The 19,861-nt window shown below is 39.6% G+C and overlaps 2 protein-coding genes across 3 annotated transcripts; one reads left to right on the top strand and one right to left on the bottom strand.

Annotated features, from left to right (window-relative positions):
• Positions 1-351: 351 nt before the first annotated feature.
• On the bottom strand, positions 352-2,478 carry fgf20b (fibroblast growth factor 20b). The gene is made up of 3 exons (XM_087799584.1): positions 2,022-2,478; positions 1,440-1,543; positions 352-1,315 (listed from the first exon to the last, which is right to left on the bottom strand). Exons 1-3 carry the CDS (start codon positions 2,302-2,304, stop codon positions 1,070-1,072), a joined length of 633 nt encoding a protein of 210 aa, XP_087655710.1. The 5' UTR covers positions 2,305-2,478; the 3' UTR covers positions 352-1,069.
• Positions 2,479-2,613: 135 nt separating this feature from the next.
• micu3b (mitochondrial calcium uptake 3b) lies at positions 2,614-18,113 on the top strand. 2 transcript variants are annotated; one of them, XM_087799579.1, is made up of 15 exons: positions 2,614-2,979; positions 4,588-4,735; positions 5,913-5,944; positions 6,037-6,115; positions 8,744-8,791; positions 8,863-8,945; positions 9,011-9,082; positions 10,268-10,309; positions 12,053-12,148; positions 12,866-12,954; positions 13,021-13,192; positions 14,948-15,056; positions 16,024-16,181; positions 16,447-16,515; positions 17,864-18,113. In XM_087799579.1, exons 1-14 carry the CDS (start codon positions 2,755-2,757, stop codon positions 16,513-16,515), a joined length of 1,422 nt encoding a protein of 473 aa, XP_087655705.1. In that variant the 5' UTR covers positions 2,614-2,754; the 3' UTR covers positions 17,864-18,113. The 2 variants fall into 2 exon arrangements, with proteins under 2 accessions (XP_087655705.1, XP_087655706.1); XM_087799580.1 differs by lacking the exon at positions 10,268-10,309.
• Positions 18,114-19,861: the final 1,748 nt, after the last annotated feature.

The raw sequence follows: 19,861 nt of genomic DNA, 5'->3' as shown, positions 1-19,861 counted from the left end.
TTTTCAGCTCCTATTCCCACCGGAGGAAGAGCTTATCGCTCTGACCTCCGCTTTTATACATCTGCTAATTTGTCGAGCTTTTGCTAAAGGTCAGAGTTCACTTGTCTTGACGGTATAATCAAGCGGTCTCCTCGTCAAAGGGAGAAGACTTTGAAGTTTTATGCGTGCATCACTTCTACGACCCTGTCCCTCAGGATGATGGCATCCATAAAGAAAGACAACATTGATCTTGTTTGCAGATTTATATGTTTAAACTCTGGAACGTAAAACCAACCCTGCTCTGTCAAAATACACCCCTCTAACTTCACATTGTTGCTCAATAAAAGTTGCCGTCAATAAGAAATACTGATCAGATTTTGACAGATTTATTATTTGACATATATTCTGTGTAAAGTTGAAGTAAAATCATTTTCTCGTCCTGACATGTGTGACAGACGTTAAGCAGTATTAACGTTTTAAACAGAACTATGATTGTGATTTATTATGTACTTCTAAATTTTGTTGACATTTTCTGTCATATCACATTAACGGCTATCAGTACAGTGTTTCAGTCTTTACATACAGTCCGTAGTGTTTTTTTTTAATGCAAAAATATATTCTCAAATAAATAAATATATAACATAAATATATATATCTAAAATGAATAAATAAAATGTTACACTTTACTCCTTAAAAAAATCTAGAAGACATTTTTTTCCTTCAAAGTCCTTCGGAACAAACCAGTGTCCTGGATCCCACCGCTCTCCCCATTCCCGAGGGAAACACTTCCCGATCACTCATCTCTGCTTCCGTCAGCTACCTTCCACCTCCGCACAGGTACTTTAGGAGCGATCGTCCGCCGGAACAAGTGACCTCCTCATGTCAAGGGTGCTGGCTGACGGAGTCAGACATTCCCTCCTGTTGTCCTGCCGCTGAGAGCATTCCTTACATGAGGCCCCGGTGCCTTTTATCGCTGCTTGCCAGGTCGCTGTCCACCAGTCTGCACCGGCTCTTTCCCCTGCTGCCTGCGTCCCAGCGTTCTGCCTGGGAAAGGCTGCAGCTCCTAATCTGGACCAGACTTCCACAATTCTCAGCTGTGGCCCAGGATGTCTCTGTACAGTTCTGGCACGCGGTCGGGATCGACGGGCCGGGGCAGGAAGTGAGTAAATTTCTGGTGTCTCCTAGATTTCGTCCCGTCTCTCGGCGTCCCGTCTTTATTTAACGCCACAAAGTAACGCGTCCCTTTGTCTCCGTGCTTGTAGAGGTTGGACGAGTAGGTGTTGTACCAGTTCTCCTCGAACTGCTCTCTGAAGACGCACTCGGCGGTGAGCTTCTCCTGAGAGATGAAACAAAAGATAAATCAAGAGCAGAACCGTCACATATTTTCTCATCCTATCTCCACACAAAAATAATCTCCCTGTCATCACGTGGACGGAGCGTCGTGAAAAGATGGTACTTACAGAACCATACAGCTCTCCTTTGTCGTTCATCCCCAGATAAAGTCCACTGTCCACTCCTCTTATGCTTATCAAGCCAACGGCAAGGCTTATAAATTCCAAAATACCTGGAGAAGAATAACACAGTTGTTTCATACAGTCTTTGAAATAGATTACAGATTAATTTCAAAGAAAAGAAGACTAGACAGGCACTGGCTACGCCTCTTTAATTTGTGCTTAAACAATCGCCACGACTTCTAAACGGTGCCATCAGTGGCTTCTTCTTTGAATTATTATAACGATTTTAACAATTAATCCAAACTTTTAAATAAAAACAAAGCTCTTAATATTGAAGTGTCTAGGCTTAAATTAAGCATTACTTAAAAGTATTACATTTTCTGAAAAAAGGTGTTACCCTTATTTATACATATAGATCATCATATTAATTAACTTTTTATTTATTTTTACCAAAAACTTACTTTTTGGAGACCTTTAACTATAAGCTTTTAGAAACTCAGTTGTCAAACTGTAGATAAAGTGACAGTTCTAATACATCTAAACTGTCATCAGAACACATCAGTAGAGTGAACCCCATTTTTACTTTACCAAAGCGACTGTGGTCTTTCCTGGTCCCTTGAACGGATCCATCAGGATGCATCTCCAGATGGAAGCCGGTCCTGCAGTACAGCTGCCTCCTCCTCAGGATCCCCTTCAGGTGGGTAAGATCCGCGGCGGTGCTGCGGGACAGCCTGTCCCCGGTCAGCAGGTGGTCCCCCAGCAGGGTCGGAGCGTCCAGAGGGGTCAGCAGGTAGTGGGAGCCGACGTGCGTGATGCCTTCAATGCCGTGCAGGACGCCACCAACTTCGCCCAGAGCAGCGGCGGCAGCCATGGTGTTCCAAGTTCAAAGAGAAGTGTTGCTGAAGAGTACCTGGCAGAACATCCTCCTCGGGCTCGAACCTTCTTTGTATCTTTCTCACTGTTCATGAGCTGCTCCCTGGGAGCCTCTCGTGCCGCATACCTGAGGGGATGCACCAGTGGTCCGTGAAGGCGACACAGCGGGACGGAGAGCAGCGGCTCGTGGTGCGTTCAGGCTCAGAGTGGCGGCGGCGGCGAGGCAGGTGCGGACCCACAGGAGGAGCCGTGGGCGGGGCTGCCCACTTCCACGAGACACACAACAAGTTCAACGCAACACTGACGTCACCTTAGCGGTTCAAATAACACTTTATTAACTCATTTACAGTTTCTCACCAACAAAAAAATATTTTAACATTCTTTATTCCTACAGGGACTTGAAGCACTCACGTCCTGTCTCGCGCGTCACAGCTCGGTGTAAACAGTCATGGCGGCCATTCACAGGTTCTTCTTCTCTCTCGGCTCCAGGAGCCGCTCCGGGTCCTACAGGCTGACCAGGGTTCTGAAAGTGTTGGCGGCGGGAGCGGGTGTGACCGCAGCGGCCGTTTACTACCAGAGAGGCTCGGGCTCCGGTGTCCGCCCGCCGCTGAGGAGCCTCGACGACCACCGCCTCCTCCAGCTGGTGCTGCCGTCCGTGGCCGCTGCCGACAAGGTACCTGCGCGACAGCTGTCTTGGATAATATAATAATAATAATAATAAGAGAAATTCTTGTGGTTCAGATGAGAACATGCGCGGTATTGACCACAATAAAGACGTCGCCATCATGAGGAGCTCTCCGCGAATCTTGGTGCTGAATTACAAAAAATGTCATCATTTATTGATGGAGAAAATAATATTAGTTTTTACCTTCAAATGAGGGTTGATCACTAAATGAAATATAAGGAACAAAATGAGATTGGATGCTTATGCGTATGATTCCGAGAAAATATCAGTTTTAGACGAGTATAAAATATAGAAATGATCACAATCCTAAACACAAAAACACTTTTCTTTCATTAATAGCAAACACTAATTTATGCATATAAAAAAAGCACCAAAGGAATATAATATAATCTGTAGGAATTGATGATTTTTAAGGCCGTTTTTGTTTATTTTCTATTAATTTGATTTCACAGTTTTACATTTGTGAATTAAAAAAACATCTGGGAAATTATTCTTAAGAAAGACAAAATAAAACTTTAATAATTATAAGAAAAGTAAAAATGAAATTCTATTTATTTATTTCAGCTAAATTATCCATTGGTTTTATCTGGAGATGTCTTTCAAAACTTGTGATTAAAAATATTATAACTGATACTTTTAAATAGGCACAGACATCACCAAAGATTGTGTTGCTGTAGTTTTTGTTTGAAAATATAGGCAAAGTGTACTAAACTGTTATTAACATAAGTAGAACAAAATAATGTAAATAAATAAAATGGTAAAATCTTAACATGTTTGAAGTCAAAAGGACATACATACTACATAATAAGGTTTTATTAGATATTAAATCACATTTATTTTTTCTCTGGCTGCAACAAAATATTATTTAAGTAAAACTCTTAACAGCTTCAGACATATTCATTCATCTTCAGTCTGTCGTCTATTCAAAGCTTTGGATCCCAACAAGGTAACCTGGAGTTAATTTTAAATGAGATTCGCTGGTTACTCTTTCACAGGAATGATCAATCCTTGACACCTCCAGTTATTGAGCTCCAGAGGGAAATGTGTGGATTTCAGTAGTTTAACATGTTCACAAGAGATGCAATAAACATGTAAACAAGTGTGTTATTCATAATCTGCTGCTCCTTGAAGGATATTAGTTCACTGCAGGAATCCAGCGCCACAGAAACTGGACACTGGGTCGTGGTGGAAAGGCTGACATTTGATGAGAGGCAAGGGGGGCAGTTAGAAAGGGTTTAATGGTTATACAGAGGGGGGCACACATTCCCTGGGTGTTTGCGCCATGCCCACTGGACCTGGCTACGTGCCACCTGACGGAGAGATCGACTCTGTCTTCACCGATCCGGCCCTCTGATCTGGCAGGGTTGGAACATTTGTAGGGACATTATCTTGTGCACCAGGATGAAAAATAAGTCTGACATAACACGCACCCCATTACTGAATTAAAGCACGGGCCTCTTTGTTGTTCCCCAGTGAGTGGGGCTTTATGTGACAAGAAAAGCTTCCGTGCAGCTCCTAACAAGTATCTTTCAGTCAGTATTATCACTGCTGATATGACTGGCAGGATTCCAGGAGTGTGTGTGTGTGTGTTTACAGGCTCGGACTTATGGCCTGGATGATGGAGACGTGTACATGTCCTCCTATGAAAGCAGATTCCGCTTGTTCAGTTCCGTTGAGCACGAGGGCCAGCTCTTCATGACTCCACGCAACTTCATTGATTCCATCACTCTCACCGAACCTCAAAGTGAGTTGGCCTTCTCTTCCCCTGACGCCATAATATATTAAAAATATGACCAGTGGAAAGCGGTTAACAGGTCAGGTCATTCCACAGCCCTGTGTTGCTCTTTATTATTGCTTTATTAAAACGTTTCAGATGGATTATCTAAGCAGTTATGAGCTGAATACATTTGAAAACCTTCAAACTGAAACATCACAAAACACATACTTTCTTAATAAAAATGTCTGGTTTGTGTCTCACCTAAGGGTTCTCCTCATTGTCTGACTCAACACAGGTCGATTCCTGCAAAAACTCATGCAGCTCAGAAATGACACTGACCCATAATTAACTGAGATTCAAATCTGGACTCGCCCTGAAGGTGAACATTTGTGCCAAAGTCATGACGGAGCATTTAACACCAGGTTAGAACAAGTTGTTGGACAAAATCAATTCTAAAAAGTTAATTCCACCAAAAAGACAAAGTCGCAAAGTATGGTTTAATTTGTATGTGTAACACTATATTCCACTGTGAGAGCATCAACAGCCACTTTCTTCTTTAAGTCACTTCTGCCACATAAGATTGGTCCTGGTGTCGAAGGAAATGTACCTGCTGCTGAAGACCTCTGAAGTGTCATCAGACAGTAATTTGTGGCTCCAAGTGCTTCAGTCATAACACCTGCATAAAGATAGACATCTTTCCCAGCAACCCCACTTTTATGGCTCATTTATACGGCTACAACCCTGAGAGCCAGCGAGACCAAACAATGCTGCGTGCGTCATGGATGTAATGAAGACAGCATTTAATGACTGTGATTGCTTTAATATTTGGGTGCGTGCCGCCTTTGGAATGTTTTAGTGCACGAGTTAGTTTACAGTTTTGCTTGTTGATCATTTGTTTTTATTATGAATAACCAGATTATATAATGAAATGAATTTAGGTGTGATAGTTAACGACTGTTTCACCAGGATACATGAACTCATCATCCAATCCAATCATCACCCATTCAGCAGAGACTATAAAATCTGGCAGCTGAGATTTATTGTCAGTTTTATCGATACCGTTTCAAGACCAATTGTCTTAACAACACCTCTTTCTTATCTGAAGCTTTATTGGCCCTTGGAATGTAACGCAGTAATTCACAAGTTGTGTTATACTTGTTCTGTTTCAAAACACTTATGTACTTATGTTGTTGTTCATCTTTAGGCAGAAGAACATGCAAGTCACTCACCAGGAAGGCAAGTTGTTGATTTAAAATGTCTCCATAATCTTAACACAATTAATGATTTTGACTGAAAAGTAATGATACATTTGGTTTCTGTCTCCACAGGAATTAGACAAGATCCTGACAGACACCCCGCCAGTTTGTAAAGGATCTTCTAATATGTTTAGGAATCTCAGGGATAAAGGTAAATATATCGTCATGTAATCACTTAATATCTCTGTGCTCTAACCAATGTTGACATAGTCGGGACTTGTGTTCTCATCATCAACGACAAAATAATGCTCTGAAGCAGTGACCCTTAAGCCCTGGGCTACACAAAAAGATAAAAATAACAAACATGATTTCAGTTGTATTTATTATGGTTCTGTAAGGTGTTTGATTTCGTCAAGAACCACATGTTTCTGACATATTAACAGCTTTGCTATTATTTATTATTAAAAATACCATTGATACCATAAAGTAGTAGTAGATGTCGGCTAGACCTAAGGTAGGCTAGCTAATGAAGTACGTGGTGTGTGGTTTACTATTGATGGCCTGGGGTGTTAATGCAGGTTTGAAATAACACTGTAACTAACAGTAGCCATATCCAAATCAAGCTGTCAGGTGAAGCTTTTGGACTTTCCACCTGGGCCTGCACACTCTTGGTGCTGTTGGGTCAGATGTTCCAGCTGCGCATCTGATCTCAACGTTCTGCCTTTACCCTTCTGTTGCTTTAGCCTAAGTGTCAATGCTGGGATTTGGGGCTTTTAATCCTGCTGTTAAACGTTGCGGCTTTGTTGAAAAAAAAAAGCGCTGGATTGATCTGCGAACAAAGCGCTGCTTCAGTGAAAGAGGGAGCTGTTTGAACCCGGCTCTGTCGAGACTTGTCCCCTGGCCACCCCACTGATCACCACGGACATTATGAAGACCAAGAATGGCATTGGATTACATCTTTGGAACTGCCACTCTGTATGAAGTGTTTCTGTGGAATTCTCTGTATTGTCTAACAACATCTACTTGAGCTGAGAGGTTGGACTGGAGGGAGGGGGCCGGTGAAGTCCCTCAAGGAGAGAAGGTGTGTGGTATTGGTGAGACATGGCTGGAATCTTAAAAGTTTTTTTTTCCTGAACCTGTTTAAGCTTCAAAGACTTTGAATGCAGAGATCAATGTCTTCATAAGTCCTGGCTACTGAAGACACAGTGCTGAGTTGAAGGTTGGGTTTCATATCAGTGCTGGCTGATGCATATGTGTTGATTTATATTTCTTCCAGCATGCCACAACTCATAAATAAAAGTCCCTTTTTCCCTTACCGTAATGATATTGTTAAAGAATGAATCCGTGAATCTTGCTTATTATTCAGAACTTAAAAAAAAAATCCTTATTACTCATTCTATCTGTTAGAAAAATCACTTAAAAATAGATAAACATTTCTTATAATCAGACTAGGAACAGCTGATACATTTACAGGTTTCAAAGATTTCGCCATTCACTTGTGTGGCTTCTCACTTCTGCTGGTGCCTAGCTACGTTCAGAACAACTGCATTTAAAAATAGCTGTGCTTTTACTTAAGGTGGTTCAAAGCAAGGATATGTTATTTTGTTCCAAGAGGAACATTTTTCTTTCTCAGTTGATTTCAGACAGGATTCTGCAATTACCTCATTGACAAGGAAATTTAAAATGTATCTGATTTTTGATGTGGTTTTAAATTCTTTTTTTTTTTAAATACAATTTACTCAATATCATTTGTGATCCGACCAAGGTGGCAAAATGTCTATGTATGATAAAGACACATTTAGGTCACATGGCTGCTCTTCGCTCCAGACGAAAATGAACGTCTAAGTCCACATCATCAAACATCCACGTGATGTTATTGCGTAAAAGCTATTGATGCACGACAAACCCTGCTGGATTCTTTCCATGACAATAATGAAGTTATTTATGTGGAGCTTTGGCACGCCATCTGATTCACAGTGACACACACAACAATTGTTATGAGGGCGGAGAATCAATAGCATGTAACATATCTTCTTGATTAAAGTTTGGCTGGATGACCCTCACAAGAGTCACAGTATATATTATGATCCTTTTCTTAATATAACTCCCTAACCCTGGTGTAGACTTGGGCATAAATCTGAGCAAACATTTGAAGAGGACGTAGTATCAACCTTCACATGGGAAATGATGGTGGTCAACAATCTTCTTGCCACTCAAGCAGCTTTGTTTGAAATGTTTTATTTCTTTCTCCTTTGGGAATTATCCTGGCAGCAATCCCCCAAATCTCTATTTTTTCCCATAACACCTGGAGCAGTCACCCAGAACTATCTACGCTGGATTCTCTCTCTTCCCGGGCAAACAAAAGCTTGGGAATGCTTTCAGAGGCAGAGGGCAGAAGTCGACTAAGATACCTCCTGACACTAACCCTTCCCGTCTCCATGTCACACAACAAAGGGAGCTGAAGGACATGACACAAAAAAACCTGATTCGGCCATTCTCAATCAGTGACAGATCACTTGAGAGTGTATTACACCTTGTTACCCAAACACGATCAGAAGCCGTGGGCCTTAAATTTGTTTGGGTTTGTGTTCAGATAGGTCAGCTTAGTTGTAAAGCTTGTATTTGTGTGAGCGGAACACCGAGCATGAAGTAAAAAGCACCTTTTAAGATGCTATCAGTGAGTGTGAGCAGATTGCTCAGTCCTTGGATGGTTTACTTGTCCCAGATGCGTGAGTTTGAATGATTCTTCACACTTAGGTGAGGGCCATTTGACGCCACATTGTTCTCCAAAAGTAACAATCTGGTTTTTGTTTCTGGCTAATTGTTCTTTCCGTTTCAGGCATCATAAGCTACACTGAATACCTCTTCCTGCTGTGCATTCTAACAAGTCAGTATTGAATTTACTTGCGAAACCTTAATTGAAAAAAAATGTATTCGTGAAAGTTTTTGTCATTTCAGAGCCACATGCCGGCTTCAGGATCGCCTTCAACATGTTCGATGCTGATGGGAATGAAATGGTTGACAAGAGAGAGTTCCTAGTGGTAGGACATATGCATGTATGATGTCATTAAAATTCTAATTCAAATAAAATTGTGTTCTTTTACAGCTGGAAGAGATTTTTAAAACGAAAAAAGGTCGAACAGATGTTTTTGAAGACATGCAAAAATATGACCTGCAGGTATGTTTCAAGTCTAGATGGTAACTTGCTGTAACCACAATTAAAAAAGAAACTTAGTTTTGGTTGAAATGGTTGAACATTTATGCTCCATTCATCTAAGTGTTAACGTGCTTGACTTGCGGGCCACATTTGGTCCCACGTCATCATATATAGCTCAAGTGTTGATATGTTATGAGAGTAAAAAGAAAATCAATATTATCACATAAACCACATGTCCCAAGTGTGCTACAACAGTTTTTAACAGTGAATTGAACGAGAGGGTTTTGACTAAAATATTTTCTTAAATGAGTTTGTTAAACTTACTCTAAAATAAATAAAATTAATGTAAATAATTATTACAATGTAATGTAAAATCTTTAATCTTTTTTAATGTTTTTATTCTCACTGATTTTTGATTGTTTTCTGAAATTCCGGGCCCATCTAAAATGTTCCTTACCAAAAGTATACAAGAGTCTTTATGACCTTTTATATATCAAAATCATATTTTACTTCCTTCTTCACAGATAAAATATTCTTCTATTTGTCTTAGAGTTAGGGTTATTGAAGCAATTTACCTCGTTTTCTTTTCACAAATTAGAAAGCTAAATATCGTAAATGAGAAAAATTATATTTAATGATACTAACCTCATGTGGTCAATTACAATACACTAAAAGTCCTGAGCCGTAACTATGGCAGTCATACAGGAGCGTCTTCTCAGAGTCAACACGGTCATACAGGGTAAAACATGTCTGGAGCTTTGATCCCTTGCAGGGGGGTTTGATGCAACATGCAGGTGGATGTAAACAGGTAGAGCCCAGTAGCGTGATAGCAGCGGCTCTTTGAGGTCTTATCACATAAACACAACATGGTGGAGCTAGCTGTGCAGGGAGGGACGTTAGCATCTCTAGTTCTGTGATAATCTCCAGCCCGTACAACCATCAAAAAGATCATTAGAATAGGCACTCCAGATTTTGAAAAAAAAGGGAAGTTTTGCGTGAAAACAAAGTTGAGGGTGAAAACTTTGAAAGTACTCATGAAGATTAAAAAAGAAGAGATCTGATTTGGGCTTATGGGTCATATAAATTTAATGGTATGAAATCAATTGAAAGCCATTTCGAGTGCGAACCTGTTAAATGATTCATGGATTGATGTTCTCTCTCCGCTCTCTTTCTGTCATGCATGCATCCTCCCCTCCTGGATTTCAGAGCCTGCAGCTCTACGGTCAACATAAATCTCAGCCACTAAGTGTATGCATCTTTTTTTACTCTCCCGCTTGTTGCATGCATCGCTCCCACCTGAATAGAAAGTTCCCATGTATCAAAGAGGCTGACACTTGTCTCAGATAACCTCGGTTGATTCCTCTGAAATTTTAATGCATCAGTTGCGCTGACTTATCTTGCATAATGTGTGTTTTTTGAGCGTGCGTGCAGTGATTTATGTTCTCTCCTTGTGCTGGCATTGTACGAGAGGTTCCACTTCATCGACCACTTGCCTTAAAAAGTGACATTTCCACCCAGACCCCCATGTTTTATTTTTACAGTGTGTTGAGGAGTGGTATTTCAGCTCAGGTTTCCTTTTGTGGTGGGTTTGACCATGAAGACCAGTCAGGGACGAGGGGCAGCACCATGAGAAGCACTTAACACACGCCAACACAGATCCATCTTTACATGACACTGCTTCACCACTTGCTTTTTTTTTTAGGTGTATTCTCCATGAAAGTTAAAAGGTGAAAACTTTTTCCAAAACAGACAGTCCTGTGGTCGGGCTTTCCCCCAGCATATTGTAATTACAAGTGTATAAGGATCTTTTCATGGCCTGAGTCGGCAACGGTGCAGCACTTTAAAGGCTTCCGTAATTAGCTGTCGGATCATGTTGTAAATCTTTCCCCGCCGAAAAGTGTTTTATCAGCCCTCTCCAGTTTCCCCTGAAGCCTGCCAGATGAAAAATATCTGAATAAGATAAATAATATCAGTAAAAGAGTCGGTTAGAGCTTTGTCTCTTGTTGGAGTTATGCTTCTTTTGAATAAAGATGTTGAAATGGGATATGAGAAGTGAAGTGTGAAGGTTGCATAGTGTGAACTTCCACACAAGGAAGGTTTTGTTTAGGATAAGCAGGTGGTTGTCTTGGTTGGAAACAACATGACTCACAAGAGAATACCTGCCTACGTTTTCCTTTTTCCAGGGAAGGTAACCCACCTCTCCAGAACCGCAAGCAGCTGTTATATCCTCGATTTGGGTAAAATACTAAATAAATAACAGCCAAATTACGCGGGCAAGAGTCCCAAAAAGATCTTCACATGAAAAAGATTGCTGACCTATATTCATTTAGTCAATCGAGAAGCTAATAAGGGAATTCATTTAGTGCTCGGCGTTCTAGCTTATTCTTCTGCAATGTTATGTATTGTTTTACAGAGGCAAATACACGTATTTTATTAACATAAAGGTGAACAAGCAGATAATAAACACTAGACAACTTTGTTTTTTTCCCATGGAATTGGGTTGTTGTTGTTGATGTAGTATCACTTTACTATAATAAAAAATATTTAAGAAGTGATATTTTAGCAGGGCAACAAAATACTGTTGTCTAGTTTTCGGTGTTGGTGTACGAATGTATCTTCCTTGGTAAACAGGCACCAAAGACAAATGTTCTGCTACATTCTCTCACCTGCATGCTTTCGACATGTGTTAGCTTTGTTACTTTGACCTGCCAAGAGTCTGCACGCATGGCTGCAGCGCTGCCTTCAGTCACGATGAGCCTCCTAGATTCACCAAAGTCTGCTTCTACCTACCGGAGTGTGGAAACTTGCTGTGTGTGTCCTCTGTGGATGGTATGCTCACCTATCTGTTCATGTTCAGCTGTATGAGTCCTCCATCTAATCATTTGCATCAGCAGTCTTCTCTTAGGGATGCAACAGCCTCGCTCCAGAATGATAACAATTGCCAGATGTGTATTTTGTCTTCTAACAGCTGTGCTCTAACCACTGCCACAGGTCCTTAAAAAAGATGGTCAGCATGTGGAGACCCGAGGCATGTGGGACGCTCTGAAGCGTGGCACCAGTCATTTTCTCTTTTCTGACCTTATTGAGGTAGATATATGATTTCTGTATGCACAGTGCTGTGGAAGTTTCAATAATCCACAAAGCAGCTCTTTTTTTTTGTTTAGCCCCCAAAAAAATATGTCAATATTTTTTTTTTAGAATTCGTAATATCATTGTTAGTAATGAGCTGGAACCTGCTTGCATAACACACAGTAGTGGCATGTAAGAACAGGAGCTCACCTTGAACCTACTTCTGCACAACCGACAAATCTTACAAATCTTTAAATTGTACTGAAAATCTCACATTCAGATAATCCAGATCGTCCTCAAAACTGGTTTAAAATTGTTCATATTTTATTTTTTCATATTCTAAATATAGGCTTATTGACTTTTAAAATATTTTTTTATTGACATGTTAAATAAAAAATCATGATCATGGAGGTAAATATATATTTGATAACAAAAACTCATGAAAGTAAATGGCTTTGAATATAAACATCTTGTCGCTGTATTGAATCATAAGTCTAAATAAGAACACACTGAAGAATGTGCAATGGAAGTGTTGCAGGCAACGGTGTGCAGGAAGCAGCTTTCATGCTTCGTCAGTGAAACGTTAACCATTAACTCAATGTGATCATTAATAGCTAAATCTTGGCCTAGTTATTAACCAGCATCAACCAACATGCTTATATAAATGTCATTGTTAATGTTTACCACATGGAATTTCTAAGCAGTGGATGAATATAAAACGTATTGTTTCGATAGCTCACAGATGAAAAGACGGAGACGACCCTGCTGGTGCATTTCTTTGGTAAAAAAGGGAAAGCCGAGTTAAAGTTTGAAGACTTTTACAAGTGAGTGGAGGATTTTTATTTCGGGTGGAAGCTTCTCTTGTAAGCATGACTATGTCTCTCCAACAGGTTCATGGACAACCTGCAGACAGAGCTGCTGGAGATCGAGTTCTTGTCCTATTCCAAAGGCATGCCCACCATCAGCGAGGAAGACTTCGCCCGGATCCTGCTCCGCTACACCAATGTAGACGATGTCAGCAGCTATTTGGAGAACGTGAGCCACAGCATGCACGATGATAAGGTGCGAACCAGGAGCTCCACTCTCCACCACCGAGCCACAAAGTTTAACTTCAGTGTCAGGACCAACTAAACGTCTATTGAACAATTCATTCACTGATGGCAACATTAGCATAAAGGGGTGTCAAAATGGTCCAGAAAAGGGCTGAGAGGGTGCAGGTTGTTGTTCCAACCAGTCAAGCACACATGAGTTAACGAATCAGGAGTCACCTTAAACAAGCAACACCTGACTGACAATCAATTGTTTAATGTCTTCAGACGCCTGATTGGTTCCACTATAGGTTGCTTGACTGGTAGGTCCCAAAACCTGCACCGTCTCTGCCCTTTTCTGGACCAGTTTGACACTCTGGCGTCTTGTTTTTTGGGTTCTTGGCAGATTTCATTATTTTGCTGATTATCTCCAATTGCTAGGAAACAAACAAACAATATTGGATCATCATTTACAAGATAAGATAAGATCTGTCTTTAATCTTCCCACATTGGTTTGTCACTGCAGTTCTCGAAAGATGGTTAATCCTAACATAATAGTAAGACACACAGTACACATATTAAAATACCTACATCTACAATAATGAATACAAACAATAATGACAATTGATACATTCAAATAGTCATACAATATTTATGATAAAATAATTAAAATAGAATAAGTCCAATGATGAATAGAGTAATGATGAATATATAAACAACGAAAACATTGGTGTTGATTCTTTAAAAAAAACTATCTATATGTTATAACTAATTAATCAATCTTTCATGAACAACACATTTATACATGAAAGATTATTTAAAAGCCGAATGTTGACACTATCTCTTTATTTATTCTCATCAAAAATGAAGCTTAGTTGTTATATCTACTAGGTCATTCTCATCTCCGATGGTATGGATAGAAATACACTCCAGGAAATCTGTCAAGAGGTTCAACAGCAAAAGACATCACATAAAAAGTGTCTTTTTCCATCAGAATCAGAATACTATTTGTTGCTATTGAGGAATGATAACAAAGTGATTTTTTTTGTGGTGTTGAAGACAATTAACAAATGTTATTTGAAACAATCTTCTGGTGCAGTTTGTGTGTTGGTTTTGTGCCCGGCTGCTGTTAACCAGCTGCTGAGTGATGCATCCTCATTCCAGCTTGCATGAGTCTTTTGCACACTGAAGAGACACCAGCAGCCCCTCGGAGTGTTGCTAGATCTCTATTGATAGCCAAGTGGGTTTCATGAATAGGCTAAGAGATGTTTTATGGCCCTCACCTTGTTAAAACAGCAGATTAGTCATTATTGGTTTGTTTGACTCGGTGCGGCTTGTTAGGCGGGGCCCGGGGCCAGAGCAGGCGCTAGTAGCTGCAGGATGGTTGAGTGGACATCAATTGGCCCAGTGTTTGAGGTCATGAGCCGAGCTTGAGATGTTTAGGGATTCATCACTTTTGTTTTTGTTTATTCAAGTATCAGGTTAATCTGCTTTAGAGAAGTCTGCGAGTGGCCTGACCCCGTCCCAGTAGCTACCATCCTCCCCCCACTGCTGACAGCTCAGCGTGTCCATACCGCTCAGGGAAAATCCAGCAATGTATGCTTTATCTGTTTGACTGTGTTATCTATCTGACTGCTTCAAGGTCCCATACTCACTAAAGGATTCCTCTCAGGATGAAAAGAAGAAGATTATGGATCGTGTGAATTGGGGTGTTGACACATGCAGTCACACTTTATAGACACATCTGACAGTTTATCTTCAGGAGACTAAAAGTTTTTTTTAATTGCAGGGGATTGTCTTTGAAGAGTTCAGGTCCTTCTTCCAGTTCCTCAACAACCTGGAAGACTTTTCCATTGCCATGCAGATGTACAACTTCGCTAACCGCTCCATTGGTCAAGGTATTTACACAATAGTCATTAGTATTGTAGTACTCAAGAATGGTCACCGTCTAGGACCACTCTTGAAGGGTTTGGCCTCGTCTTGGTCTCCAGTGCATTCTTACTCGGTCTTGTCTTGGTGTTGGACTCTCAAATACTGTTGAGACTGATCGAGCAAACAAGCTCCAGATGCCGACTCGGTGTCTCTAACTCTTAATGAATGAGTGTACCCCTGTACACGACTGATGAAGATGGTGCAGACCTGGAACACTCACCAGGGACAATGTCTGAGAATTCAGCCAATTTTACATTTGGCTTCAAAAACCGTGCAGACTTTACATGCTTACAAATTACAAATGTGCAGAAGAAAGCATCGTTTTTAAATTGTCTTTTGCACCGATCACAGAGACTGCTGGGAAAAAAATCCAGCTTTTATCCCGAGAGGAAATAGAGACCGGTGTCAACATCCCTTCCTTAGACATTAAAGCGCAACGAATGTGTTGATTTAAGTGTCTCTTAAATTGATCTTGGACCTGTTATACTCATCATCTCATCAGTAGGTGTCTCTTTGTACTAAACTCCCTTTTCATTCAAATATTTACATTAGAAAAAACACTTTTTTTTCTGGAGATTAAATCTTGTTTAGCCCAACCAGACCCACTCTGCTGTGATTGGTCAGGCATCGAAGTTTGCCAAGGCTCGTCATCAATTCTGGAAGTCACCTTCTGCAAGTGACTTTTTATTGATTTTAATGACATGATTTTAAAAACAAATCATCTCTCGACCTCCTTCTCCTGCACATGGACAGATAATGTAACTAATCTTAAACACAGGTCAGCTGGATGTCAGTGTTTTTACCTGAAAATCTTTCCCATTTTTTGCATTTGACCCCTGACCCTGACAGGTCACTAACTTAACAACACACATGCAAGTGAATGTACACCTTGTTTCTCTTTGTATTTCAAATACACTTGTATGTCTTCCTCAGAGGAGTTCAGTCGTGCCGTCTACGTGGCCACTGGTATCAAACTCTCTCGTCACCTGGTCAACACAGTCTTCAAGATTTTCGATGAAGACCACGATGGCAAACTAAGCCACAAGGAGTTCATTGGCGTCATGAAGGACCGGTTGCACCGTGGCAAAGGGGTGAGCCTTAAATATGAATCATATTATTATTTAACAAAGTCGACACAAATGAATGCCACACTTTTCAAATTTGACTAATGACACCTAGATATTCAGTTAAGTCAAGTAGTTTTGTTTTAGTCTCAGGTGCTGATATATTTAAACGTAATGTCTTGATAAGCTTCTTGTCACTTTGTGTTAAAACGTCTCAACTCCGGCTGCAGATAGTTGCGCGACACTTTACTGCCATCTAGTGGACTTTCAAGAACTGTTTTGTCAATCACAGGGCGTCCGTCTCGAGGAGAAGCATACTTCCTTCAAGTCTTGCATGAGGAAGGAACTTGCAAGAAAATAAGTAAGTCGTCTTATTGTACATACATATACTTTGAGACCCTGGTCTAGAAAGGCGCTTTACAAATAACCTTTCCTTGTTTACTTACTTACTTACTTACTTACTTACTCATTATTTATTACTTAAGACAGACGGATGTAGATAAGAATCTGCGTTACACAACTACATTATACGACAAAAGGAAATCCAAAATGATGTAAACGTTATATGTTTCTATATATATATGTAAGTGTATTCAGGAAAAGGAGTGAATCAAAAATATGTTCTTATCATGAACACTGATAGATTTTGTTTACATACATGTAGGTCAGTAAAAACATTGCTGAGAACAGTCACACTGACCAACATGCTCCAGTCCTTTCAGTTCCAATCCAGTGTCCTGTTGCACTGCAATATTTAGAGGCGATCAACTTTCACCAGAGGCGGCTTCAAGAGGCCAGCAGCACAGAAGTGTGGAAATGAAGCCAAATGAATGTTTCAGAAGAAATAACACCCTGTGTAAAATATGCTAAACTTAGTAAACACTAGAAAATATGCAGGACTCTAAAGACGAAAATATTGACTCCCTTTTGGCCTCATTATCTTTCTTTAGTGTATTAAGGACCTTGATCTTCTTGTAGGCTTGAACGTTTGTGATATTGAGAGCAGACCAGAGGCAGAAAAACAGCTTTATTGGCAAAACAAATGTATACAGAAGGGGAGGTGGAATTAAGTATGTCTGGAGGTAGATGATGAATTGGAGTTATAGTATGTGAGTTTATTTAAATGAAATATCAGGATGATTTGACTCCAGACTTTACGTGAATCAAGCTCTGTCAACTGCATAAAGTGATTCTATTTATTTTCTGCTGCATTTTACAAAAACTTATCTTGTGATGAGTCCTCAAGTTCATCACTGAATCATTAATAAAAAGTCTTATTTTACCACTTTTGATTTATACATTTTTAAATGTAACTGCTTGTCTCTTACTAAATCACATCCTTAATAAATATAACATTTTTATAGTGGGTTTAACCATTGCAATTAAAACTATAACAACATTTAAATTTACAAGAGGCAGGAGAAAATGAAAAGCAAATCCAGCAGAGATTATTTTAATTGTATGCAATGAAATAGATGAACTTATTGCACAGTTTTTCTAAAAGGTAAAAAACAATCTAAAATGTGTCCTTCCAGAGCTTTATTTTTTTTTTCTGTGAATGTTTAAATTAGAATTTTTGAAAAGCATTTGGTGGTCCAATCTTGTCTTAAGTTAAGTGTTTCATTTCATCAATGTCATCTTGCGCCAAAAATATATTTCTATTTTAGCGCTGTACCAGTATTATAATGAATTGTTTTTTTGTCTTTCAGCTTTGATAACAACGTTGTGAGGATGACAACACCATAGTCACTTCCTCCAGGAAATAACAAAGCGATGTTTAAGAAAACCCTTTATTGCCTCGTGTGCCTAGTGCACATGTGTATTATATTTGTTTACTGAAGGAGTTTTTAAATGCTGGTGAAACTGATATTTTGAATGCTTCATCTTTAACTTTCCTGGAACAGCTTTAAGGCCACATTGGCTAAAAGAACCACAGCAAATAAAAGAATTGTGTTTCTGCCCTTGAACGTTTTATATTTCCGGCCCGACACACAATTCAACATTCTTGAAGGCACAAACACAAATGGGTAAGATGTTTCTTTTTTACATTTTATTTAAATCTTTATTCAACCAGGAAAAAAATCCCATTGAGAGTCCTACCTAAGACGCAGCAAGGTTACACATTGGACAGAAACACATTTACATTACATGAATACAGCTTTTGATGAACCTCTGAGCAGAATGGTAACAAAGTTCACCATCTGAAGACATGAAAAAGCAGCACCATATAAAAAATGTCACCATAATCTAACACAGATAAAATGTGGCAGTGACAAGGCACTTCTTTACACCAAAAAGAAGGATGCTTGATTGTGGAAGAAGAAACACAATTAGGTTATCATTTCTTCACAAGTTTAACAATGAAAGGTTTAAAAGTAAGGGCGTCCTCCATTAAGACAGACACCAAGGTATTTCCTTTAGGGTGGACACTACAGGGTAAGTTTGATACACCTTGTTATGATGAAAAAAACAATATTAGCTTTGTCTTGTCAGCATTAAAGACCCACTTTAGATAAACAACAAAGTGAATGTAAAGCTACAAAGGCTTCCAGCAGGGAATTAACGCTTTGACAATCCAAGGAGAAGGAGCCTTTTTTAATAGCATGGTGGACAACGTCAAAAGAAGTAAAGTTAAAGCATCACAATATGCTCTAATAAAGCAATTTTTTTTTCACTTCATTTCAACTTTATATGAAGTGTCTTATCATAACGACGTTATCTCAAGACACTTTACAGTTTGAGTAAGACTATATTGGAGAAAAGAAAAACATCATTGCAACTCAACGAGGATTGAGTCACAGTGAGAAAAAAATCCTTTTGGAGGGCAGAAACCTTGAGCAGAACTATAACAACTCCTCTTGTTTTTTCAACCCTTACTTTAGGCTTCATCAAAAAAATCTTATTTTAATCTGACTCTTAAACATTAGACTTGAGGTATAACTAATAGATCAAAGTTTAAGGATCGTAAAGTCCTGGAAGGTTGATAAATTTGGATTAGATCTGTTATGAATGTTGGTGCTAGACCAAGTAAATCTTTGTTGGTTAAAATAAGTATTTTAAATTGTATTCTAAATTCTACTGGAAGCCAATGTAAAGAGGACAGCACAGGGGAAATGTGTTCGCGCCTCTTAGTCCTAGTCAGGACACGAGTTCTGAATGAGCTGAAGATTCTGAGATACTTCTTAGAACATCCTGACAGAAGAGAGTTACAAAAGTTACATACGTTACAAAAAGCATGGATGAGTTTCTCAGCAGCATCTAAAGGAAGGAAGTGTCTGATTTATTAAATGTTACGAAGGATGAAGTAAGCACTTGGTGAGATTTGTTTTATGTGTGAGTTAAATCATGAGTCCTGGTCAAAGCAAACACCCAGATTCTTTACAGTGGTGCTAGCAGCAGGAGCAAGTCTATTATGAAAATCTAGATCATTAGTTAATGATTGTCTGAGATGTTGACCAACTAGTAGTAGAACCTCAGTTTTGTCCGAGTTCAGTAAAAGGAAGTTTTTGGTCAACCAGGACTTGATATCTGTAATACAGGTCTGTAGTTGTGTTTGTTGATTTCTTTCATCTGGCTTCATTGACATGTAGAGTTGGGTGTCATTAGTGTAACAATAAAAGTTAATAGAGTGTCTTTTAATCAAGTCCCCCAGTGGGGGCATATAGATTGTGAAAAGGATTGGACCAAGAACAGAACAACAGAACCTT

Source organism: Callionymus lyra, chromosome 9, assembly GCF_982586985.1.
Source record: "Callionymus lyra chromosome 9, fCalLyr1.hap1.1, whole genome shotgun sequence".
Lineage (NCBI taxonomy): Eukaryota > Metazoa > Chordata > Actinopteri > Syngnathiformes > Callionymidae > Callionymus > Callionymus lyra.
Note: the sequence above shows the minus strand (reverse complement) of the source record. Positions and strands in the feature narration are given on the sequence as shown.